Here is a 27,198-nt window from a genome sequence, read left to right as displayed (position 1 = left end):
TTTTTGTGTGTTGTCATTTCTAAAATATGGTAAGCGATGGTAATTTTTTTGTTTTTCACATTTTATTGTTTGATTAAAAATGATTGAGGAACGGAGAAGGAAGGAGCGTGTTAGTGCCGATCTTTAAGAATAAGAGTGACTTGTAGAGTTGCGGCAACTATACAGGGAAAAAGTTGATGAGCCATACGATGAAGCTGTGGGAAAGAGTAGTGGAAGCTAGGTTAAGGAAGGTGGTGGAACTTTGTGAGCAGCAGTATGGCTTCATGCCCAGAAAGAGCACAGCAGATGCAATTTTTGCTCTGAGAATGTTGATGGAGAAGTATAGGGATGGTCAGAGGGAGTTGCACTGTGTGTTTGTAGACTTGGAGAAAGCGTATGACAGGGTGCCAAGAGAAGAGCTGTGGTACTGTATGAGGACGTCCGGAGTAGCAGAGAAGTATGTTAGAGTGGTGCAGGACATGTATGAGAGGAGCAGGACAGTGGTGAGGTGTACAGTACTGTAGGTCAGACAGAGGAGTTCAAAGTGGAGGTGGGACTGCATCAGGGACGGCTCTGAGCCCCTTCCTGTTTGCTATAGTGATGGACCAGTTGTCAGAGGAGGTCAGACAGGAGTCTCCTTGGACGATGATGGTTGCAGATGACATTGTGATCTGTAGTGAGAGCAGGGAGCAGGTGGAGGAAAAGCTGGAGGTTTGTGGTGGAGAGAAGAGGAATGAAAGTCAGTTGTAATAAGACTGAGTACACGTGTGTGAATGAAAGGGAGGAAAGTTGAACAGTAAGGTCACAGGGTGAAGAGGTGAAGGTACAGGAGTTTAAGTACTTGGGGTCAACAGTCCAGAGTAATGGAGAGAGTGGGAAAGATGTAAAGAAGCAAGTGCAGGCAGGTTGGAGTGGGTGGAGAAAGGTGTCAGGAGTTCTGTGTGATAGGAAAATATCAGCAAGAATCAAGGGGAAGGTGTACAGGACACTGGTGAGACCGGCCATGCTGTATGGTTTAGAGACAGTGTCACTGAAGAAGAGACAGGAGTCCGAGCTAGAGGTAGCCGAACTGAAGATGTTGAGGTTCTCTTTGGGAGTGACAAGATTGGACAGGATTAGGAAAGAGTACATCAGCCCATGTTGGACGTTTGGGGGACAAAGTCAGGGAGTCCAGATTAAGATGGTTTGGACATGTTCAGAAGAGGGAGAGTAAGTATATTGGTAGGAGAATGTTGGACATGGAGCTGCCAGGCAGGAGGCAAAGAGGAAGGCCAAAGAGGAGGTATATGGATGTAATTGATGAGGATTTGAAGCTAGTGGGTGCAAGTGTTGAGGATGCAGAAGATAGGGATAGGTGGAGAGAGATGATTCGCTGTGGCGACCCCTGAAGGGAAAAGCCGAAAGAAGATTGTTTGATTAAAATGTGAAATAATACTGTTCCATTTCAAGCATCTGCATCTACGTTGCAGTTGTACAATTCCAGTTGTTTATCTATTTGCTTGTTTTATTAATAAGCAGTTCTCTTAAATTCGTTTTTACTTATCTTCCTGGTAATTGAGTTTGTTGTTGATGCTCTGCACTATGAATTGATCAGCGTTAGACGTCAAGTGTACATAAAATTCCCAAATGTTAGCTAATAATACAGACTATACTAAAATAAAACATTAACTAACGTTAATGAAAATAATCAAAGTTAGATAGATAAAATCTCCCCCTCCTAAATTTCTAAATGCTACAAAATATTATAGAATATATAGAATAGTTCTAGTTTAATCTAAGGATGTAATACTTTTAAAGCTAGCTAAAATTAGAGTATCCAGAGCTTCAGAACGTACTAGTTTACAGGAAATGATCTGAAATGCATGCCATTTAAATGTTTGGTAACATTAAAGAATATCTCCAAAGATATCTAACTAAAGTTCAATATCAGTGAACTTTCCCAAATGTTATCTTATATTTGAGAATATCCTAAAAGCAGAGGATGTTAGCTAAAGGTAAGAGAAAATGTTTAAAGCTGTCTAGTCAGCTATAAATTTAGTTAGCTAAATTTATAGATACTTTCAAAGTTAGCTAATATTTGAGAACATCCCCAAAGCTACCTAGTTAAAACAATAAAAAAGTCCTAAATGTTTGTTAGTAATATATCCAAAAACCGAACTAGTTCATGTTTGAGAAAATTATTAAAGTTATTTAATTAACATCAGTGAAAGTTCCAACTTACAGAATATCTAAAAAAAATCTAGTTGATTAAAGTTAGAGGTAATTGTCATAGCTAGATATCTAACAGAGGAGATTCCCAAATGCTAGCACATACTGGAAAATATCCCCCAAACAAACCAGCTAGCTAAATGTTAGAGATAATTACAACATAGGAAGCTAATTTCCAAGCAAAAGCTTGCTGACATTATTGAGAATCCTCAACAATAACTCGTTTGAAACTGTACTCGTTGCACATGTTCATTTTATTTATTTGTTAAGATGAATTAAACGGTAAAAACGTTTACTTAAGGTTTAAGGATATTTAAATGAGCACAGACATGGTAATGAAATCTTTAATGTAATTTTTTTAGCATGAATGGAAACATGTCAGTTAGCGTGGGATGATAAAGGATGAGGATTACAAACAATAAAGCTCCGTTTTAGCCTAAAGCCATCGTCGAGCGTTTACTTGTTTTATCTTTGAAACTACAACAGAACCGGCTGAATATCTCTCAGTACAAACAAGCTTAAACATATAAAAGAAATTGTAGCCCTAAAGTAAATAGGCAATTCAGCGAGTTTAAAGCAGCACTATACAAAAAAAATCCCAAATCCCAAAGTAAACACAACTCTGAAACAGGTTTTAATGCCATGCTGAAACGACTTTGAATAACTAGGTTTGGGTTTGTAGCTTTATTACTGTGTGTTGGTTTGCCAAGACTTAAAAACAAAAAAAGAAAGATGTTTTACTTTGCCAAACTAGCACAACTACAAAACCTCGGCCAGTTCTCGCTGATGAGATGAGAGCTGAAGATTTCGGGAAGGAGCGAGGGAGGGTGCTGAGGCAGAGCAATGATGGAATTTTAATCCCCAGTCAGAAGGCTAAAAGAAAGCGCTGGGCTTTTCAGCTCCGTCACTTCCCCTCTCTCTTTCTACTCATCCCTCCGTTCTTTAGAGCACAAGAACAAAAGGCAACAAAACCCAGCTGGTCCTTTAAGCCAGCTGCATTCACAGCAGACGCCTGATTAACTTCTCTCTCACACATCTCTCTCTCTCTCTCTCTCTCTCTCTCTCTCTCTCTCTCTCTCTCTCTCTCTCTCTCTCTCTTTCACACACACACACACACACACACACAGCCAGCACCTACTGTATACTTTCACAGATAGTTACTACATACCTTAAACCAAAGTGCTGTTTATTCATTTTCTATAAGGGCTACAAGGCAAATTACAGGGTTATATTAATCCACTCCTTCTAATTCATTATAGTTTCTATAGTAACGACTCAGTCACTGGGACTTTTAATGCAGACACTCCACATAATTTAAGCCTGATTGTCTCGAATCTCACGGGTTTGGTTGGGGGCTTTCATTCCTCCTCTGCTTCTTGTGTGTGAAGTTTGCATGTATTCTCAGTACTACGGGGGTTTCCTTCAGCTACTCCAATCCTCAAGACATGCATTGCAGACTCGAAATTGTTCATATTGTCTGAGAATATGTTGGCAGTCTAGACATGTGTCCGCCGCCTCCTGCTACGGGTCTCTCGGAAAAGCTTCATGTTTCCTGTGACCCTGAGTAGGATAAGCAGTGGTTGTATAAATGGAAGGAGTCTCCAGTGTCAGTGATTGTAACAGTAAAAAATGACACGTCAGCAAATTATTATGGTATTAGAGGAATATGTTATAGAAAAAGATTTAGCATCACTAGCGAGACGTTGATTAGTTTCCTTAAACTGCACGCCTCGTTGTTTTATTCTTTACATATTTGTTCAAAGATTTGGACTTTATTCCTAAACCGCACTAGAGATCAAACAGATTACATTACTACGTATACAGTCTCTGTCTATTTCTTTAAACTCCTTCTCATTGACCTGCTGCTGATGTCTGACGCCCAAGCGAGATTAAAGTGGAAGCCGAGCCAGACGCCAGGAGAGACAGACACTAGTACTCATCTAAGTCTATCACACACACTCAAAGCCATTATCCACATGCACACAGAGAGCTATATTTACGTGCAGACGGAGGTTTTTCAATCCACATGTTTCCATGCGAACACTATGCTCATATGTTAGTCTGAAATGTTAGTCTTGTGTTTTTTTGTGGCTGGCCAGTGGCCACACAAAATTAGCGGCTCTTTTTTACAGAAAGACTGGCAGTATTTCTGTTACTTGTAATGCACAAATAAATACTTTCTTGCTATTAATCTATTTGTAAATAGAGGAAGAATACCACATAGTGGAAATATACATATATTTATCTAAAATGTTGCATAAACCTGCTAGATTTTTTTATTTGGTCTCTTAAAATAAATCATTTGTTTGGGGTCATACTTTGTACACACTAGCAGGAGGTTAGTATTAATATCTGATAGGATCTACAGTAGTATTTTATATGGGGATGTGGTAGCATATTGGGTAAGGTGTTGGACTACTGTGAGTTTCAACCCCAGGTCCACCACTGGGTATAAAAAACGAGATAACATGTAAGTGCTCTCGATAAGGCCATCCACCAAATGCTATAAATATAAATACTTCAGAAAGCAAACAGAATAACTGACTGACATATGATTTCTTGTATCAACCGCAAGAATGCTTTGTGTTTGTATATCTAATTAAAACGGCACTGCTATTCTAATACCCGTGTTTTTACATTTATACATATATAATCAGAGTATTTCGGATTATTTTCCACAATTAGTTAATTTATGCCATCCAATAATATACATATTTATACCACAATATTGTTGAATTGGTGAGATTAAAATTTATATTAACACTCTAATACAAGCATAAAAGTAAAGTTAATATTAAAAGTAAAGTTAATATTAATACTTTTTGTTATTAACTATACTGTATAAGTAACACCTATAGAATCAATTTGTGTGGCAGAGATCAGACAGTAATAAAAAGCTAACAAATATTCAATGGAAACTTGCCAACCAAATTATTGATACGGTGGAGCTTCCAGTAAGAAGATGTTTGTGTGACATTTGTGGAAGGAGTCTCCACTCTAAGTGTTTATCGCTGTAAGTGCGAGCGTTTACCTTTTAGGACCTTTTAGGACCTTTGATCGTTCCAGTTTCTCAGTAACACGACACCCTGAATTTACTGTATGTTGTCTTATTAGCTTCAACTAAATGAGATAAAAAAAAAAACAAGGCTAAGAAAGATCAAGAACTGAGATTTTCCACACCATTAAATGTTACTATAAGAGAATAAAAAGAATGATGTTAAATGTCAAAGAATTCTCTACTTGCTCTAGTATAAGAGGAATAAAACTTCAGGACAAGCTGTGGAAAGGCAACAATAACAGTAACTCTAAGTATGGTGGGTTAGGAATATATGTTATTATAAATAAACATGTTTTTATCAGACTCTGGACACACAGTTAGTGTGTACACTACACATTTCATTTTTACACCTGACCAAAGCCAGTCATTTTTACACCTGACCAAAGCCAGTCAGCCAGTCAGTATACCCACAGTCTTTATAGATGAGTGAATTATTTAATTGTCCAAGAAAGAGGGTTATTGACTGATTATCTGTATCCTTAATTATTAATGTGTTGAGATGATGGGTGCGAGGGGAAGGATGTGTGTGCGCTTGTATGGTAGACATTTGGCCTTGAGAAAAGCAAGGCTTGAAGAGATGAATGCTTGGCAGAGGCGTGGCTGAGCAATAAGGTAGCTACGTAGCTGTCGTCTACAGGAAATGAAATCTAGTGCCGTGACCCGTGGAATAATGAAACCCTACATCCTTAAGCTTAGTTACCATATTGACCATGGACACTGGATAGGGCTGAAGAAAGAAAGGCCTACTCAGCTGTTTGAGGCTATCAGGAATCTCCGGCTTTGGGATTGTCATGACATTGTAGATCCAAAGAAATGAATAGCTGACATAAGGCAAATGCAGTCATATCATGTATGACTTCTTATGTTACTTCAAAGCTTAAAAAAGACATGCACTAGGCATTTTTGTCCAATATAGCTGAGTAGTTTGTGGTTAAAGAGCTGTGTTTTTCAATCTAATCTTGGTCCACTGTATCCGTGATGTGTTCAGTTACCGCAATCACAAATATCAAGTATAATGATATAAAAAAAAAAAAACTTGACTGTTATAATCGACATAGGACCAGCAATTCAATCAGTTCTCTTAATGTATGTCATATGCAACTACAAATATTAGCCTTGATCAAAGAATCTCACAGTGAAACAGACATAAGAGAAATTCATACCGAAGCTATGTATATCAACTGCTTTTACAATGATTGCTCATAGTAATCCCTTATGACTCCTACCAGATATGTTAAAAGGAATAACTGTAAATTATCTCATCAAAAATGGGTAGTTGAAGGTAGAAAAAAGGACCAGACAATGTTTTTCCACTCTTGTTGGAAATTGTCCAGTTTTGGTGAGCTCACAGTATCCTCAGATTCCTGTTCTTGGTTGGTAGAATTCCTGGACTTCCTAGATTCCTAGACAGTGGTGGCACAAGTGGTTAAGGCTTTGGGTGGTTGATCAGGGTTCAAGCCCCAGCACTGCCAAGCTGCTACTGATGGGCACTTGAGCAAGGCCCTTAACCCTCTCTCTGCTCCAGAAGTGCTGTGTACATGGCCGACCCTGCGCTCTGAACCCAACCTCCAAAAGTTTTGATATGCGAAGAAAGAATTTCACTGTTTTGTAATGATATCTGAAGTCTTTTGAAAAACGAACAGTACGACTTGCCACTACAGCAGCACCACTCACTCAGCTACTACTCCCCAGTTCCTGGTTCACTTTTCCCTCTTCCGTGTTTGTCCTGATGGTGACATTTTAAATCGCAGGACAGGAGTTTATCGCCCGCTTATCACCAGCAGACCTTTTTGTGGTCAGTGTGATGAACAGATGCTACATGCTTATTTTGTAAATACCCTCTAGGTGCATTTCCCCCTACTCATAAGCCCTAGAGCTCACCATTTAATCTGTATTTACTGCTGTTAAACATTACAACTGACCACAAGCTCCTGGCTGCCCGCAGCTTCACAGTAATGCCTGAGAGTTGGCTGAGATAAATAACAGGATGTGTTGGCGTTAAGAGCAGCAGCCAGCTCCCCTCTTTAAATTTTCATGAGAGACTTTTTTTTTTTTTTGAAAAGGAACAAAGCTTTTTATGTTTTCCCCTCTGGTTCCTTTCAGCTCTTCCTTCCTCGCCTGCAAGCCCACTGACCTTGTTCACCTTCTCTCGCTGTGACACATGCTAATCACAACCCAAAAGTCCTCGGATCCCAATTACTATTACCGAATGGTTGTCATTAATATGCTGTATACGGAGCTTATGTTATTACTAGATTTTACAGCTAAGATGGAGAAGGATTTGTTCTTCTCCATGTTGAACACACACACAGACTCAAACACGCACACAGACACACACACACAGACACACACACACACAAAGAAACACTTACTGCTCCACAGAGAATTTGGCTCTACATTCAGGAAAAACAACTGAGATTGCACTGAGGCCATTGGCTGTGTTTTTAAAGACATTTAGCCCTCTGGCAATTACTTAGGGCTTAATGTACAGTGTCAAAACAACCTCATTGATCTTTTGATTGATCAGTACACTCACTCTGTTTTTTTTTTTTCTTTCTTCATCTGGATAAGTTTGTTGGCTAATTATATGTCCTACAAGCCTTGTATCTTTTGCTCAGCAAGCAGAACTACACTATGGACAGATAATAATTTCTTAAAATGATTTAATACAGCATGCATCTTTTAGGATCCATACTACAGCACTACAGTTTAATTCTTTGTTCGGATCGGTCAGAAGACTTATTTGATTCATTTTCTGGCACTAGAGCCAGTTTATAGGAAGACAATGATCAGGATTTATATTAATATATTCATTTAAAAAAAACATCTGTGCAGTTTTCTGCGGCATTTTTGGAAGGAGTCTCCAGTGTCGGTGCTTTGTGAGGATCAGGGAGTTTTCCACCGCAGGACAGACGGCTTTCTGTTTTCTCTGTAACGTGACACACTTTGGATCATATGAACTGTTAATATCTACTATTTTGCGGTGTATCTCTGGCTGCGTCTCAATCGTGTCCCACAGTTCAGTAGTCAGGGCATAATAACATGATAAGGGAGCCTCAAATCCTTCCAGTGTACTGAAAGTTTTGCTCCATTGAAAAAACAAAAGCAAAACAAAAAATCCAACAATACACCACAAAAACAAGGGTGCATCGATGCTCACTATGTTCTTTTACTGGAAATAACATCATTGTTCTGAAGCCAACTTTGCCTACAAATGTAAGTTGGATGTCATTGTTGTTGCAGCTGTAATATGATCACTTACTTTAGCGCTTTTTTAAACTTTGTTCCGATTTGTTCGACATCTAAAACTTTAGAACCTCACCGGAAACAGTCATTCATCACCTAGGGATACTCTCATGCTTTGAACATCCTTTTCTGTCTTTTCAAAATACAGGAAATACTCTACATGGAGATTAATACTGCCATATTGTTCTTGGGCTAGAAATGAACTGCATCTCTTTTTCTAGCGGTTCATGAACAGAGCAGCGCTCCGAACACTCGTCTGACTGGTCAGGGAGGAAACGGAGACAAAACACAGTGTGCTTTGCATTTAATAGACTTCACATGGTCTGTTATGTTCTTTATTAATCTTAATACTTTGTGTAAGCTAGCAATCTGGATGCTAGCCAGAAGGCAAGGTTACACTGATCATGTAGCTGTGTTAAAAATCAGAACAGCAGGTTTACATCTGTGTTACAGTAATACTCTGGAAACTAAAAGCCAGAGAATTATTTAGTGACTGTTCATGATTACTGCAGACTGTCAGTCGGGGTTCGGAAGAGTACGCAGTGTTTGTGTTAGCCATCGTTCCTCACAACGAGAAATTTCAGAAAATATGTATTTCCGTATGATTTGGTAATCTAGTTCATTTTGGGCTATACTGTAAAGTGCTCTGGTGGCATTTAGGAAGGTTTTGCCATGGATTTATTGAATCAATTTCCCATTATTAATAAAAATCACAAGCTCAGACTCTTGAGTATACTTTCTATATTTTTTTTTCTGCTCATATAGACATTTCTACCGTGATCCTGTGTTACAGAAAATTCACAAACGGGTCCCCGAGTACATTTTATCATTCCTTCAATTATAACTTTCACAAGCTAGTTACAATTTTAGAGTAAAATTTAAACCCACATTTGCGATATTTTCCCCACTACTCTTTATACGATCGAATACAATTCAATGGATTTGAACTGCTAGTCAGTTCCATTAACAATTTTGTTGAGTATACGTATAAATGAGCGAACAGTTGTTTAGTCTTTTTAATCCATTGCTTTCAGTCTCCAGTCAATAATACATAAAGAACAAAGCTGTCAGTCATGCTGTTGTGTGATTTTCAGTCAATAATATCAATCAAGGCCTTCAGTACAGACTTGTCATGACTGAAATGATTTACCGTAACTGAACACACACATATACACACACACACATATATAGTACACGTACAAAAATTTGGTAAGGCATGACACTTTTATTAAATACAATGCATCATGACTGCCTTAACGTCACTGAGTGCATTGGATTATATGGATACACGTATTGTAACAGTAATGTCACTGTTGATGAGGTTTTTGCTCTTGAGCATGTAGCCGTTTAAACCAGGCGTGTCAGAGTTTAGTCCTGCAGAGCCACAGTCTTTCTTTTGTACCTCATATTTAACACATCTGATTCACTTATCTGATAATTACTAGAGAGAAAAGACACATCTCTCTAAGCTGTGGCCCAACAGGAATAGAGTCTGACACCACGATAAACTGATACTATAAACAGACCTGCTAAAATACAAGACTTTTTTATTTTTTGCTCCTTTTTTACTTAAGAGGATATGTGTTAAGAGGATTGAGTGTGTCTAAAACAAGCCACACACATGTAGCATACTTTATTTTTCTGAGATGTCCTCGGCTGTTTGCTGATCTTAAGCTCTGCATGGCAACATGGCTGCCATTTCCGCTCACAATGGCTTACGGCTAACTCTCACTCCTCCGGGTCACATTATATACTGTAGAGACTTAATGATTAGACAGAAACACAGCCTGAAAAGTTGAAAAGTCCTGTCTGGTCACACCTCAAGGGCGGTTGATACGTTCTCCCGTGTTTCTGTTCATTATACATTAGAAATGTCGGGATTAGCACAGCTTAGCTTCATTCTTCAGCACAGCATCACCGTTATTCATTTACAATACATAGGTTTCTTCAGTCACCTGTCATAAGCCCTATTAGAACATGCCTGCAAGGAAAAATAGACCAAAAACATTAAATATAGCTAAACCGAATGAAAGCGCCTAGCTAAATAATTAGCTGAGAACATGCTAACACAAACCCATTAGCTCCTGTTCACTGTTAGCGACATTAGTAGTTTTTGGTAGCGTCTCACACTTCTCTACATTCACACTGACACAGGAATCATGTAAATGATTAAGTAGCAAAAAGAAAACATTAGATCACGTAACATTTTTGGTCAAACTTGTGCACTTTTGTACAGTTGCTCTTTGAGATGAAAATCAAGGAAAAATAATTAGCAAAAATAAGCTATAAGTTCCTCACATTAGGTACATTTTACAATTTAGCACTTGAAAAATATGAAAAAAAAAAACCCACATCCATATATATATATATATATAGGGTGGACAAAAATGAAAAAGAAAAATCATGTCAGAACTTTTTTTAACCCTTAACGTTACATTTAAAATGTTTAAAATCTACATGAAATTAATTAATCGTGAACATGTTAAACAATATCTTCTGTGCATTAGTGTTAGTCCATCGTGTTCTAATCGAGGATGTGTTTACAATAAATCTCATTGGCCTCATCTTCAAAAGTCATTGTCTTCGCAGCTGTCATCATATCAATTATTCTTATTAACTTCAAATGTTTTTGTATGATTTTCTCACAGAAAATCTTCATGATTTCCTCTGACTGTTGATGCCGTGGACTGCAGATTGCTTGCAGAGCATGAATGATAGCTCAATTGTTGAAAGGTATCAATCAGGAGCAGGGAATAAAAACAGTTCTGAAAACGCAATATAATAAAGAAAGCCATTAAGGCCATCACCAACAAATAGAGATTTTGGAAAAGAGGATATATTGCCAGAAGATCTACAGTCATATCATCTCAGGGAGGTTTTCCTTGCCACCATCACCTCAGGCTTGCTCATATGGGATAGATGTTAGAGATAAATAGTAATTTAATTTTAAACTCTGTTTCTATGTCAATTCCAATGAATATAAAAGGACGACAAAAACTAAGAGAGCTACAACAGCATTAAACGAAGGAATATCTGACAAGTACAGATTACTTTCTGCATGTCAACATTATCTCATGTTCATCCCTTGTTTGGGTTAAGGGGTAGGACAGCAAGAGAGAAGCCTTTTCTCACAAAAAAAAAGCACAAAAAAAACAAAAAACAATCACAAATCATTTGTCAATGTGTGCCATCTGAAGAGACCAATTCCAAAATTCACAATAAAAGCACGGTGGTTTCAGCATCATACTTTAGAAACCTAAAAAAAAAATGATGCTGAATGTTTTTGCTTACTTTTCTGATTTTCACATTGAACATGTAAAAAGTTCTGACATGATTAATCTTTTTTTTAACAAAAAAAAACAAAAACATGCCATTTTGACAGGCAGTTGGTGTGTAGACTTGTTAAATCCATTACAAATGTGTGTGTGTGTGTGTGTGTGTGTGTGTGTGTTTGAAAATAAATAAATAATAAATAAATAAATAAATAAATAATCATAAACTCTTTGCTTTCTTCTATACTAACAAATGTTTTTCCAGCAGAGATAAATAAAATCACAAAAACAAACAAACAAACAAATAAATAGATAAATTAATTAATTAATTAATTAATACCAGGGTTCTTGTGGCTGAAATGTTGTTTTTGTAGAAGCCTAGAAGCCTGGGGATTGTGTAACAATACAACAAATACACTTGCTATTTGGAAAATATTTTTTTGCCCCCTTTTCCCCCTCCTTTCCTTTTATCCCATCTACGTTCTGTATGAGTCTATGGGGAATAGGTGCTAATAGCAGACATTAGTACTGTAATGAAATATATATTACACCATAACAGCTGCGTGCTCCCGGCTTGAGTACTACATCACTGCTTCAACTCTAATCATTCAAGTGAGGCAGGAGGGAGGGAGGGAGGGAGGGAAGGGGAGAGGTGGGGTCGTAATTTAGCCTACCCCATCATAATCAGCCACTCTGTGTAATTGGGCCCTTGTCCTAAATGTGCACTAACCATATTGAAGAATGGGCATGGCCTTGTCTCAAATGACTCGATATCCCCCGCACTCAGAGTAGTGCACTATGAGGACCACCGTGAAGGCTCTCGGTGCTCTAAAGACTACAATCCTGCACAATTTTTCTGTAAAAATCTTGGAAGTGTAAAAGCGTACTGCGTTTTGATATCAAGGTCTCCGTGCTACTGCCAAACCTCTTGCTTCAGAACTGTATTTGTTACATATGCACATGTTCAGGGAGGAGGATAAGATGAAGCAGCCTTCGGAGATCCTTTTCCCCTGGCTGACACGGTCACGGTACATTTCCACACATTTCGTAAAGAACGTGAGAGGAAGGCCCTTCCTGAAGTCCTGGAAATGATACGTTCTGGAGAAGACGATATTTACAGTAACGTTTCTAGTGGCTGTACAGTAAGTGTCTGCCCAGTAGAGGAGTGGTCCGACGGCATGGAAGGTCTTTGGTGTCACGTTTCAGTCCTTCTTTAATAATACCGGTAAATGAGGCTCCTGCTGCCTACCGCACTAGACCTTTAGGATAGGACGAGCAGGATGGACGGAATTGTGAGGGACAGAAAAGGACAAGAAGGGGAATGGAATATAGATTGCAGTTTGGACATACAGACACACACACTCACACTCACACACACTCATCCCAGGATGTCCAGGTAGACCGGAGAGGCCTTGGCAAGGTTGAGCAGCAGGTTGTGAATCTCTCTGATGTTGAGGCGAGAGTGTGGTTCTCGCTGCCAGCATCCCAGCATCAGGTCATAAACCTCCTTCAGACAAGTGCGCGGCCGCTGCAACACACGACCCTGAGTGATGCACTCAATCACCTGTAAAGAGACAACAGGGCTAAAGGTCAGAAAGGTTAAATGTTAAGTTCCAAAGGTCTCCTAATTAGCTGGAGCTTGCTTTTGGATTGAGTTTTTCAACACACAGCTGCTACCCAGTGACGTGACTTTACAAGGAGACGAGAAGGAATAGAAATCTAAGTCACGACCTGTAGTACAGAACAGTGTAATCTGAGTTTATGGTAATAATCACTCTTATAATAAACTGACAATAAAAACAAGTTTGTTTCTGTTATCACTTACAGATTTATACACACTCTTTCCTCAGCCTCCTTTTTTCTCCATCTCTTAAAGTTAATAAGACTTTCTCATGCCAGTAAACATACAGATTTTTTGCAGAGCACCGACACTGGAGACTCCTTCCATTAATCCTTACAGAAATCATCACCACATCAGTGGCTGTCCGATTTTCTTTGCTCAAAAGCAGCACATATTTATCGGTTAACCATTAGATTATGTCGAGTGTCTTCCTTACAAGTCCCTGTGAATGAGTTGTTACTATGGAAACTATCATGTATCAAAACGAACACGCACACACACAACTCACACACTCTCTCACACACAGACACACACAAACACACACACAATCTCTCTCACACACTCACAGAAATATGTAATTGTTATAACATTTAAAGTAGATGAGCTGGGCCACATTAGCAGCAGTGTTAATCAGAAAGAGTCGAAAGAAAATAGCATAGAATAATAAAAATCATTAGAAATAATTAACACAGAACTCGTGCAGGAGTGTGTTTACCTCGTTGTTGGAGAGCTGGTACCATGGCTGTTTCCCGTAGGTAAATATTTCCCACAGCACTACTCCCAGGCTCCAGACATCACTCTCGGTGGTGAACTTTCTGTACATGATGCTTTCCGGTGGCATCCAGCGGATCGGTAGCATGGTGTGACCACCCACCTGTGATGATGGCGTTAAGAAGGTCAGAGTTATCGAAAATGCAGAATAATATTGAAGCCAATGAAAGATTGTTGTCTTCTTCTTCATCCTCTCGTCTGTACATAAGGAGTCGTTTTCAAACACAAAGGTGAGTGTTGAAATGTGCAGTGGCTAAAATCTATCAATAGTTCGATGATAAATATTATTTGTTGCACAACATAGTTTATCCCAAAAACTCATTGAAGGCATAATGAGATGGTACAGTACAAACTATCACACTCATCTCACACACACACGCACACACTTAAAGACAGATACAGATACTGCATTCCTCATTTTTTTCATGTATTAATTCTAATGTCCCACTGCATGAAATTACAATCCAAGTTAGAAAGAAATCAGCCCATATTCACTGAGAGTCAAAACAGAATATTTTAATTTTTTTTAAATCAGACATGATGCAATCTTGCTGCTGTTCACGAAGCTACCGCTAAAGTAACGCTAACTTTCAGCATGTTGCAATCTCCAGGGAAATCAAACTGACCTATGACTAAACCCCAAGCCCATCTCTTCATTTACTGGCTTTATCATAATGCGTTGGCTTTAAAATATTAATTATGTATTTTCAGGGCAGTATGTGGATTAGCCTCATATTAATTGTTTTAACATACTGGACTCATCAAATATTAAAGGCCAAAGCTTTTAAGCTTTCTCATTGAACCCATAGTGGCTGAAGCCTTTACTGAGTGGGAGAGACTCCAAAAAAGCTCTACTAGAGCACTAATACGAGAAAACACACACACAAACTATGCTAGCAGTGGTTTTTAACACACCTGGTAAAGGTTATAGACCTTCACAATACCGTGAGCAGTATAATCTGTTTTAATCATTTCAGCAAAACAATCATTATAACTGATTAATATCAAAGTTCATTTTATATTTTATCCAGAATCACATGATACAGAACACAATCCAAGCCAAAGCTGAGGGCTAATAGTTTAATCTCTGACCATCTCTAGAACACCGTGGTCATTAACTTTAGGCTAATTTTTTTAATAACAATCTTGTAGTGTTGATGTGGAACTCAATCTTGAAGTCATGTGTGAACGAGAGATAACCAGCGAACGCTGTGAAGATGATGAATTCAGGAACATGGCAGCTAGCAGGTCGCCATCTTTTTTTTACAGTTAACCTCTTTAAAACTTAAAAGTCACCATTTTCTCAGTTATCGCTTCATCCACAGCGTCCTTAAACTTTTTCTTGCTATATTACAGGTTCGGGATGACGCTTTTTTTGGGAGTCAGAAAGCACGTTATTCTTTTCTGCTGCTGCATGCGTTTCTTTGCAGGTCACCATGGTTAACAATGGAAGAACAATGATTTCAAGCATCACCCTCCTTTTATGTCAAGTCTGCCATTCTAACCCAATCAGCCTGACATAATGATCTCCAGCCTTGTGCTCGTCAACATTCTCACCTGAGTTAACAAGACGATTACTGAAATGATCTCAGCAGGTCCTTTAATGACAGCAATGAAATGCAGTGGAAAGGTTTTTTGGGATTAAGTTAATTTTCATGGCAAAGAAGGACTATGACTACTGTTGTAGAAAGGACATTATTTACATTTACATTATTTACTGTCTGTTATCACCCAAATGAGGATGAGGTTCCCTCCTGTGTCTGGTTCCTATCAAGGTTTCTTCCTTATATCACCTCAGGGATGTTCATTAGGGAAATAAATAGTAACTTCATTTTAAACTTTAAAATGTTTATGCTGTTTCTATACTTATGTAAAGCTGCTTTGAGACAATGTCAGTTGTTAAAAGTACTATAGATATAAATTGAATTGGATTCATTTATTAAATAAAGACAGTGGTGGTTGCAGTGGTTAGGGTTGTTGATCAGAAGATCAGGATTCCAGCACTGACAAGCTGACAAGTAACGTAATGTATCTGTGACAAAAATAAAGGCTTCTCAATCGGTTTATTATTGTTTCTGTGAATTAGCTGTTACTATGTATATAATGTACGGTAGTGGAAGCTTAATGGGTAAGATGTCAGACTTCTGAATCTGAAGGGTGCGAGTGGATAAAATTATCTGCCAAATGCAGCCTGTGTGAATCTGTGACTAGTGTAATATATTTTACACATATATATATCTTGCATTATCTATACCATATCAGTTACGATTTCTTAAATGGCAGGAAATAAACTTTGCGTCCAGCGAACACTGAGCCAATGCTGATAATATGCCTCTCTCTTCAAGCCTTATAAGGTTTATCTGGTTTGTTAATATCCACTCTGCAAAAGTACAGTACGTATTTGGGATCTGCTGCGCTCTAATCGTGATTCCCTTTGAAACGAGGTTTATAGGGTCATTCATATGGTCAGCAGTGGCGTTTTATAAAGCTTCATAAACTCCGTCACAGTAATTATGCAATAGGAGTCTAATGAGGCTCCATTAAAATGCCACCTAAGGCCAGCTTTGTGTGTTGCACAACCAGCTTACACAGCGAGACGTCGTCCCTCAGCCGCTGGCTTTTCAGAGCAGCTGTTTCTATGGAAACTGATGTTCTATAGGGCTAATCAATCATGTGCCTGAGGTACACACACACACACACACACACACACACACACACACACACACACACACACACACACACACACACAACCAGCATTACAATCTTAAAAGGGCCCAAGTTGGAATTTTGGTGCATGATCATGTGATGAGGTCTCAGAGATGTGAGTTGAGTGAACTCTAGGCCTTCTGCTGCTTTTACACACACTCATTAATAAATCAAGCATCCGGCTAAACCATTTGTGTCACATAAAAAAGAGCACTCAGACACACATGTTAAAAACATAGATGCTCACGATCCATTTGCGCTCCGTTGATCCACCCTTATTTCTCCTGTCTCTATCTCCATCCCCTCACCTCTGCCTTCACTCCCTCTCCAGGACCTCTCCGTCCGTACATACATACACGACCCCCCACCATGGAAACACACACCTTTCTTTTTGTCTGTCCCCTATGCTTGGGGAGGTGAATACTAATCAGAGTTCTTTAAATGACTTTTTCAGTTTCAGTGTCTGGCACTCATGTCCCCTTCCTTCCCAGTCGCCATGGAAACTACCCCTTTCCTGTTCATATAGCACACACACACACACACACACACACACACACACACACACACACACACACACACACACACACACACACACACACACACACACCACCCCCCATCCTTTTTAATCTGAAAAAGTCTTACTGGCAGAGAATATGAGACCACACACACACATGCACACAGAGAAGACTAGGTACAGCTTTACTCTTATACTAAAAACCTCCAGAAATACGGCAGGTCCTCGCTGAGAGAGAGAGAGAAAATGAACCCTACAAACATCCTCTTTTCAAATCCTTTCCTCTGATTTATAAAACAGAGATCATATATACACATACATATAGTAATAAAAATAATAATAATTAGTACTGTAGTTAAATGCATAGTAGTTAACACAAGCAAGAAAACAATGAGTATCATTTATCTAACATTATATAAACCCATATCAATCCAGATTAGCAAACAAAAGCCTTTCAATAGGCTAGTTATGTTAGCAACATTCCTGAGAAATACTGTGTGAGCAAAAAACTGATTAGCTATTAAAGAATGTGGCTAACTAGTCATTAAAACTAGTAGGGAATTGTTTAGCAAAGAATTTGGCAGAAATATTTCACTACTGTGGTGAAATATGCTGTGGTGAAGAAGTGACAAAACTAATGTGATTAATGAATAAATACAACACACAGTTAGCATGATCTATCAAGCATGACACAAACCAGTTCTTGTTAGCTCACCTTACAGGTTAGCAAAAAAAAAGACACTATTTTAATTATAACATCCTGAGTAATATCAGCCAAGACCTGGCACATGCTATTAAAGGACATAGCTAATGAATAATTCGAGCAAGCAGGGAATTGGTTAGCATACTGTATTTCCTTTAGCACCGTTAGCTTTTGGGGGAAGTGAAACTAAAAAAATTTCGCACAAATATCTGATGTAGCTAGAATGGCTTAATGTGTGTTTTAAATAAGCAAGGAAATAGTTAGCTTGGTTGATTTAAATTGATTGGGTTAGCATGATATAATTTGCAGTGTAAACAGGATTCCTGATTAGCCCTCGTTCCTAATTAAGAACATCAGCATTTATGGCTGAATCCAAAGGCCAAACCCACAAGTAGTAGGTGTTGATTAGACAGTGTGTGGAAGGCAGTTAGGAATAATGTAGTCTTATTCTCTGGCAGATTATGAAAGATGAATTTGGTGAACAAACAGAGAGAGAAAGAGCGATTTGGAAAGGACTAACGATTATTAACTGCTTAAATCTTTGTCATATTAGTGATTTTTAATGATTTTTTTTACTACTCAGAAGCAAGGCTTGCGCTTTATTCTTTGTTGGAATAGACTCAAGTTCTTTTTATTTTTTGTTAGTTGTGTATAAATAGATACAGACAAGCTAAAGGCTAGGAGGCCTTTTGTATTTGAAAGAGTATAAATATTTTGTGGTGGCAAAAAGTCATTCCAGGACATAGTGAGACATTCCAGTCTGAGATACATCACTATTCGCCAGCTATTAGCAGTCGCTAAATCTCACAATCACCTACTGTCACCAACAAATATCAGTGGCATTGTAGGGTTTTACATTCCTACAATGTTACATGTTTTCATTGTGGCGTTTTTTTTTATTAAATGATAACTTTCGGCTGTCATGGAGGCCAGTGGCTTGAGATTTACTAATAGTGACATTGACTGTTGTGCGAGCGCAGATTTTTTGTTTTTCTATTTTGTTCATTGCGTGTTAATGTTGAGTGATTGTTGTTTCTATAACCTGTTTCCTAAATGCAACATCCACTGAAAACCACTCACCCGGTAATAATCTGTGCTGTACACGTCACGTGACATGCCAAAGTCTCCGATCTTCACCAGCAGGTTCTCACCAACGAGGCAGTTACGTGTGGCTAAGTCTCTGTGCACAAAGTGCTGCGAGGCCAGATACACCATCCCTGCTGCTATCTGCTGAGCAATGTGCAGCATCTGAGACTGTGTGAGATCAGCCTGCTGCTGCACCTGACCATCTGCCATTAACACAGCGTCAGGACCGTGAGCCCTGCAGAGAGAGAATCAGAGAGAGAAAGACACACACAGAGAGAAAGAGAGAGAAAGAGAGAGAGAGAATGTCAGAGATGATTTGTTCTAGACTGACAATTAGATGATCGATAATTGGATTTGCTATAGGTGATATGCTAAAAAAAATTTCACAACCATTTTTTTTAAGCTACATTTTAAACAATACTCAAAGCATTACAGATATATTTCTGTGTTCAGCTTCTTCTTTAAACCCTTGGGAATTGAAGCTGCAAATTCTCCCTGAACGATCGGAAAATAAATAAATATAGTGAGTGAGAGTTATTGCATCATAATATACAAGGGGCCAATTTGCATATTTTGGAGGACTTTTGTTAATAAATAAATAAATAAATAAATAAATAAATAAATAAATAAATAAATAAATAAATAAGCTGACTATAAATCTAGAGGCGGTTGCTGTCTTAAGGATTATCATAATTGGTTTAAATTATGGTTTAAATATGGTGGTTTAAATCCACCGCTGTGATATTATGTCATTTTTAAGTCATATAATCTACTGAGGATAATGGCGATGATGGATTTGTAACAGATATCAAAATGGCAACAATCCTATCACCTAACAGGTCAAGGAAGATACAAGGGCAAAGATGCGGAATGTGAGTAAGCACCATCGTCACCATATGTGCTGCCGTATGAATAACCGAATGATTCACAAGACTCATCAGAATACAGTACATTTATACCTGAGAGCTGCTCTCTGTAATCATAAACACTGTCCAGTGCCCGGCTCATGACTCTTATTCTCAACATCTTCACATTTTTCACTATTTAACTCTTCTACACTGTAATCTCAGTAAGTCTATAAAAGTAAATATATAAAATACTACTAATTAGTAGTTAACACAAGCAGGAAAACGGTGGGCATTTTCTATCTTACATGATATAAACTACGGTGGCCGAGAAGTGCAAAACACATTAACATATCCAAAAAGAAATTAACAAATCCGAAAAACAAATGAACAAATCCGAAAACACAACGACAATTCAGACAATCCGGAAATGGTAGATATAGTTTGTGAATGGAAACTTACCGATCATCGGACGAGACACCTGTCACTCAAGATATACAGGTATGGAACCTTATGTGTAATGTGTAAAGTTCTCCGTTTAAATATAAGAAAATAACAGAATTAATCCACAGTAATCCACAGTAAGAACGATGCATTTTGTACACTTTTACACATATATTCCAACTTTTCCCTGCGGCAGACTATTGAGTTTCATGTATACCTTGAGTGACAGGTGTCTTGTCCAATGATCAGTAAGTGTTCCAATTACAAACTATACCAACCTCTTCCGGGTTGTCTGAATTATCGTTGTGTTTTCGGATTTGTTAATGGGTTTTGTGCAACAAACAACCCGGAAAAGGTAGGTGTAGTTTGTGAAAGGAAACTTACCGATCATTGGACAAGAGGCCTGTCATTCAAGATATACAGGTGAATGATAGGTAGGTGTCTTGTCCGACGATCGGTAAGTTTCCATTCGCAAACTATACCTACCTTTTCCGGGTTGTCTGACTTGTCGTTGTGTTTTCGGATTTGTTAATTTGTTTTCGAAATTCTTAATGTGTTTTCGGATTTGTTAATTTGTTTTTGGATTTGTTAATGTGTTCTCGGATTTGTTGTTTTGTTTTCTTGCATTTGTTGCTTTGTTTCGGGATTTACCCTAACCCTAACCCTAACCCTAACCCTGTGTTTTGCACTTCTCAGCCACCATAATAAACCCTTGTCAATACAGATTAGCAAACAGTAGCCTTTCATGCTACTTTTTATGCTAGACATGTTAGCAAGATTCCTGAAAAATACTAAGTTCAAAGAACTGATTAGCTATTAAGGAATGTGTCTACTATTCATTAAAACTAGTAGGGAATTGTTTAGCAAAGAATTTGATAGAAATATTTCGCTTCTCTCTGGTGAAAATATGAGCAAAGAAGTGACAAAACTAACGTGGGTAATGAATAAATAAAACATCCAAAGAAACAATTAGCATGATCTATCAAGCATGACACAAAGCAGTCCTTGTTAGCTCACCTTACAGGTTAGCAAAAAAAAGACACTATTTTAGTTACAACATCGTGAGAAATATCAGGAAAGTATTGGCATGCGCTAATATATATTATATAATAAATATATAATTTATATTTATATATTATGTAAGTAACCCTTCTCCTAGGTTTCTTCCCATCTGCCTTGTTCATTAGGCATCTCTAATCGAAATCTACATCAAGCTGCTGGACAACAGGCTGCTATGTTTAGACCAAACTGCGTTGAATTGAACATACCTGAGGAACTTGTTGAGGTCTCCATGCTTCATATACTCAAACACCATAATTAGAGGGTCGCTCTCCACACACACGCCGTAGAAGGTGACGATGTGATCGTGCTGCAGGTTGGTCAAGAGCTCGGCTTCACGGTGGAAGTCTTTGCGTGCGTTCTCGCTGGCTTCCTTAAGAGTCTGTAGATATTCAAACACACAAGACAAGAAGCTTAGCATTACAATCCCACCTACATTGTTCAGTTTGTACATTCTCTCTTCAATACTTCTATTACATTAACACTTATTTCAATAAATAAGTAAAAATAATTCATTTTATACTGTCACAGACTGAATAATTGCTAGCAGTAGTACTGCATTAATACATTCATATCTGATAAACTGCAGAAAATGTCTGCTTCTTTAAACATAGAATATTGTATAGATAGATAGATAGATAGATAGATAGATAGATAGATAGATAGATAGATAGATAGATAGATAGATAGATAGATAGATAGATTCTTTTTTAAGTGTCAGTCCTTATGGTGCCTAAAATTGTAGAACATCTTAATTAGTTATGTTCACAAGGTTGAGATATTCATGTATACACAATTCTTGTCCATTTTCATTACAAATTCTATCCCATTATTTGATTTAGTAGCTGACATTCAGCAAGAATGCAATGGTTGCTAAACACAATGCTAACTAGCTACTGCTAGCTTTAATTATTGATTCGTTTATGGCTTTTATGTAAGAAAACAAAACAGTTCTGCTTCAGTGGTGTGCACAATCAGTTAGCATGAACCGTTTGCTCAAATGTGCTTCAAAAAAAAAGTTATTAAAAAGTTATTACTAATTTCCTTTCCTAGTATAAGAATACAAATTGTGTAAGAAACATTTCCTGTATTAAAATGCTACCTGGCTCAAGTCAAACAGCCAGAACCTACCAACTAGCTCAGAGCAGCTTTGCTTCATTATTGGCAACATTACCACAAACGTTTAATGAACATTACATTAGGTGCACATTTGATGATACTAACCTTGACTGCCACGAGGAGCTTATCCTGGTCAGGTGAAAGATTAAGATTGTAGCATTCAGCCAAGAAAACTTTTCCGAAGGCTCCTTCACCGAGTTCCCTCTTGAGCACAATGTTGTGCCTCTTGATGTGCTGGACAACTACACACACACACACACACACACACACACACACACACACACACACACACACACACACACACACACACACACAACCAGCATTACAATCACAAAAGGGCCCAAGTTGGAATTTTGGTGCATGATCATGTGATGAGGTCTCAGAGATGTGAGTTGAGTGAACTCTAGGCCTTCTGCTGCTTTTACACACACTCATTAATGTTAATAAGGTGATGCATTTTTTTCTTCTTTTCTTTTATATGCGGAAAAATACAGCTTGCACAGATGCTTAAGCAAACTCAAGTGTCCCCTAGTCGAGTGAGGACAGTATGGAGATAAGAGCAGATTAATCAGACGTTTAAAGTGCTAGGGACAGATAGTGAGAGGACGAGAGAGAGAGAGAGAGAGAGAGAGAGTATACGTGATGTGATTAAGGAATGCTTTTGAAGAAAAACTAGCCAGTCAGCCGATTACATTAGCGTGGGCTAGATGATGAGGCTGCATCGATCTCCAGTAACTCACTGTACACCATAACCCAATATTAAAAGGAACCCGAGTGGGGAAGGAACAAAGAGACAGAGAGGCTGGTAAAGTGGGACATGAAGTAGGTGTACACTCTTTACGCGCGTGTGTGTGTGTGTGTGTGTGTGTGTGTGTGTATGTGGGAGGACTCACAGGTGTCGGATTTAAGAAGGCTGTTGGTGCTACGGAAGTATTGTGGGTTCTCGATGACGGGGATCTTGGTCATGCCGATGATGACGGCATCGGGGTTCATCTCCGAGGACGATGGCGTGTTTGAGCCGTTTGACACGTGATGTAGAGGACTGGCTGAGTCATCATCGTTGCTAATGACTGATGACGGGCCTAAGGGGAAGACAGCAAACCAAAAATTGTTTAAATATAGCAAAAAAAAAAAAAGCTCAGTGAGGCTATATAACGAGATCAAGTATCAAGTGTCCTGTTTGTGCTAATGTTAGAGATGTTTACATTTCCTGATCTGAACAAAAGGCACTTAAAATAGATGGGGATATAAACTTCTTTCAATTAGCTTTAATGACTTTATTAGTTTAATATTTTTTGCAGGAAAATGTGGGATCTCTGCTTTAATGCAGTAGCCTCACAGTGCTAGCATAGCTAGTTTATTCATTTCTTCTATAGTAGGCAGCTCAATATATTTGCTGTAGATGCTAGTATAAAAGTCTAAAATATTAGCTTTAGTCAAACATCTCATGCTAGCTTTCGTATTTTGTTTATTAGTAAATTTATTCGTCACAATAGTGGGATTCTGCTTCAGACTTGATCTTATGAACTTGTTTAGCTTCTTACTATTATATCATGTTGATATGATAATGTGGACACTTTTTTCTTAAGTGTAGTGGCTAGCATAAGTTGAATTAACAACAACAAAAAAGAAAAAGAATTGTGACTGGTTATTATTAACTCAATTATCTAGTTATCTAATAATAGCTTTTACTAGCTTTCCAATGAAACTGGTTTTATATTATATTAGCTCTATTTACAATAGCTACGTTCAGATACTCATTTATCTGAATATGTTTACACATTCCTTGTCCAATTTTATTACGGATTCGATTTAGTAGTTGTAGTAGCTGACATTCCGCAAGAATACAACGGTTGCTAAACTGAACACTCTATGCTTCACAATACTGCTAGCTTTGTTTATTGATAAATTTCTGACTTTTATGTGAGGAAATGAAGTGGGGCTTCAGTGGGATGGCGAATGTGACTAAGGCAAACACAATCAGTTAGCATGAACTGTTAGGATTTACTCAAATGTGCTTTAAATGAAATTAACTTATTTAAATAGTTCTTAAAATTTATTAATCATTTGTTTTCCTGGTATTGGAATACAGATTGTGTATTTCCTTCATTAAAATGCTACCTGGCTCAAGTCAAAAAAGCCATAACCTGCTTTCAACCTAGCATGAGCTCATTTAAGAAGTGCCAACTAACTCATAGAATCTTTCCTTCATTATTAGCAACATTACAACAAACATTACATTAGTTGTGTGTGTTCAAATACTACGCAGTTTTAATTAGACAGGAAGCTGGCTGCAAAGAAGCAGAGAGATTAGTACACTGTGTAAGATTTCCCTCGTTCAGTTCCAAGATAATCCACTTGACTAAAAGCAAAAGATCTTTTTTCAATGCAGTGGCATTTCAGGGTCTTAGTTATGGTCTTTTAATGCATTGCACATTGCCTCTTGTTTTCAGCACAGATTTGAAACCTTGTAAAAACAGCTTGTCACAAAAAGGAACACAAAGGTCTCTTTTGTGATCATGAAAGCAAAAGACAAAACACACAGAGACAGAGAGAGAGAGAGAGAGAGAGAGTTAGAAAGAGAGAGAGAGAGAGAGAGAGAGAGAGAGAGAGAGAGAGAGAGAGAGAGAGAGAGAGAGAGGGGAAAATGTGGCCACATAGCCTCAATTGTTCCATCCTGGATGGACAAGATGAGTTATGGCCTCAGATTTTGACTTTGTTTTCATCTCACTCACGCATCTGAAATGCGAACAGCTAAATGTTGATCTTTGTTCCTCTTTGGAATCAAATATTACCGATATATGAAATGACTCGGCACTTTAGAGTATAGCGATTCACTGTCATAACAGGGTTGTTTAACAGGATTTTCCATTAATGATGTGATCTGACTGTTTTTTAAGGAGGAAAAACTCAACAGGAAATCAAGCAGATCCTCAGTGGGTCATTTTGGTACTTTAAACAGCTTCAAAAATGAACATTTTACCACAGCATTAGAATTTGAGTATGTGAGTCAATCATTGTTAGATGCATTAAAAAAATTTCTCTGGGACTTGCAAGATGAGTAAGAGATTGTGAGAAATGGATTCAGCTGTTCTGGGAATAGAAGAGATAAAAGAATTCATAAATAAAAATCCTCCACTGGCATTTCTCACAAATCATTAGCCATTGGGGGAAATGGATTTTATTTTTTTTTACTCTTTCTTTAATACACTACTTTTATTATAGAAATGCATGTAAGCTTATAAGGACAATTTGTTTCACAAACTATTTTAAGTTTGGAAGTAAACTATTTTTAAAGCCGTACTCACAGGAAATATATGTTTGAAAGCTAAAACAAAAATGAAAAATTAGCTTTCTAAATTAGTTCTACTTGAGATTCAAAAATTTGTCCTAATTTCTCTGAGATTCAAAATTCAAACACTAAAAGCTAAATGAAAGTAAAACAAAAAGACTGTGTTGCTATTCGTTTAGTTATTTGCAGCATATTTTTAAAATGGCAGAAACACAGTGCTAAATGAATCTACGTGCATTTTGTTAGTTGCCGTTTGTCCATAAAAACAAAGCTTTACAGCATTGACCTCAATCTAGGACTAAGTCCATGATCACTTCAACCACAGCTACAGTCTGAGAACACTGAGTCATGACTCATATTAACACCAGGCTCTGAACATACAGCAACACACCACATACATCGTTAAATTCAAAACAACCCCTTTAACAGTGCAGACATGTCGAGCCATCATTAAACATGTGTCAGTGACAGTAACAAGAACACATTCTTTAAGCTCCACTTGGAGATAATCTGGAGATGTTGTTTTGCCTGAAGCTCCCTCTGGACCAACCTTTCATCAGGTAATAGCACCACAACAGTCCAACAGAACACACACACACACATACACTCTTCAAGATCCAGACTTCTATCCTACACTCAAGCCAGCAACAAGACCCAGAGGAGTGTTCTGCTCTGGAATGCAGACATATTAATGCTGAGGATTTGTGGGAAAGCAGAAAATTGTGATATCTTAAAATACTCACATAGGTTACAAAAACATAGACTAATTTCTCAATAGCCAATGGGAATAAAGTAAAGACTGAAATGAAATGAAATAAAAATGCATGATACTGAGCTGTTATGTAAATAACAATGGCCTTTATAATACATACATGATAAACAACGTTAAATAGAATTTTTTTATTTAAAAAAAATGAGTTGTAGTTGTGATTCCTAAAATATTTCTGAGATTCCCAAGTAAGTTCCAGGTAATTTCTTAAAAAAAAGTTCTAATGAGCTTTCTAAATTAGTTCTACTCGAGTTAATGAAATTAATACTTAATTTCCTAAACAAATGCTTCCTAAGTGTGTTCTTGTTGCCAATAGAATTCTACTTAATTTACTAAAAAAATTGCTTCGTCGCTTCTTAAATTAGTTCTACTTGAAATTTCAAAAATAATTTCTATAATAGATTCTTAAATGAATCCCAATCCTAAACATGTTTTACTTGAGACTCCAAAAACAATCCTAGCAATTCTAAACATTTTCTAATTACAATTAATTAAAAAAAAAATTC

General features: G+C 37.7%; 1 protein-coding gene across 1 annotated transcript in view; it reads right to left on the bottom strand.

Moving 5' to 3' along the window:
* Window positions 1-9,833: 9,833 nt before the first annotated feature.
* ntrk2a (neurotrophic tyrosine kinase, receptor, type 2a) overlaps window positions 9,834-27,198 on the bottom strand; it is a 48,730-nt gene continuing 31,365 nt past the window's right edge. The window contains exons 13-18 of the mRNA XM_027167281.2: window positions 23,525-23,713; window positions 22,737-22,873; window positions 21,722-21,894; window positions 19,159-19,399; window positions 14,100-14,258; window positions 9,834-13,327 (exon numbers count right to left, since the gene is read on the bottom strand). Of these exons, the coding sequence (XP_027023082.1) occupies window positions 13,142-13,327; window positions 14,100-14,258; window positions 19,159-19,399; window positions 21,722-21,894; window positions 22,737-22,873; window positions 23,525-23,713 (1,085 nt within the window). The 3' untranslated portion in view covers window positions 9,834-13,141. The remainder of the gene's footprint in view (window positions 13,328-14,099; window positions 14,259-19,158; window positions 19,400-21,721; window positions 21,895-22,736; window positions 22,874-23,524; window positions 23,714-27,198) is intronic.

The sequence above is a fragment of the Tachysurus fulvidraco genome, chromosome 14 (genome assembly GCF_022655615.1).
Source record: "Tachysurus fulvidraco isolate hzauxx_2018 chromosome 14, HZAU_PFXX_2.0, whole genome shotgun sequence".
In the NCBI taxonomy this organism is placed as follows: Eukaryota; Metazoa; Chordata; class Actinopteri; order Siluriformes; family Bagridae; genus Tachysurus; species Tachysurus fulvidraco.
Note: the sequence above shows the minus strand (reverse complement) of the source record. Positions and strands in the feature narration are given on the sequence as shown.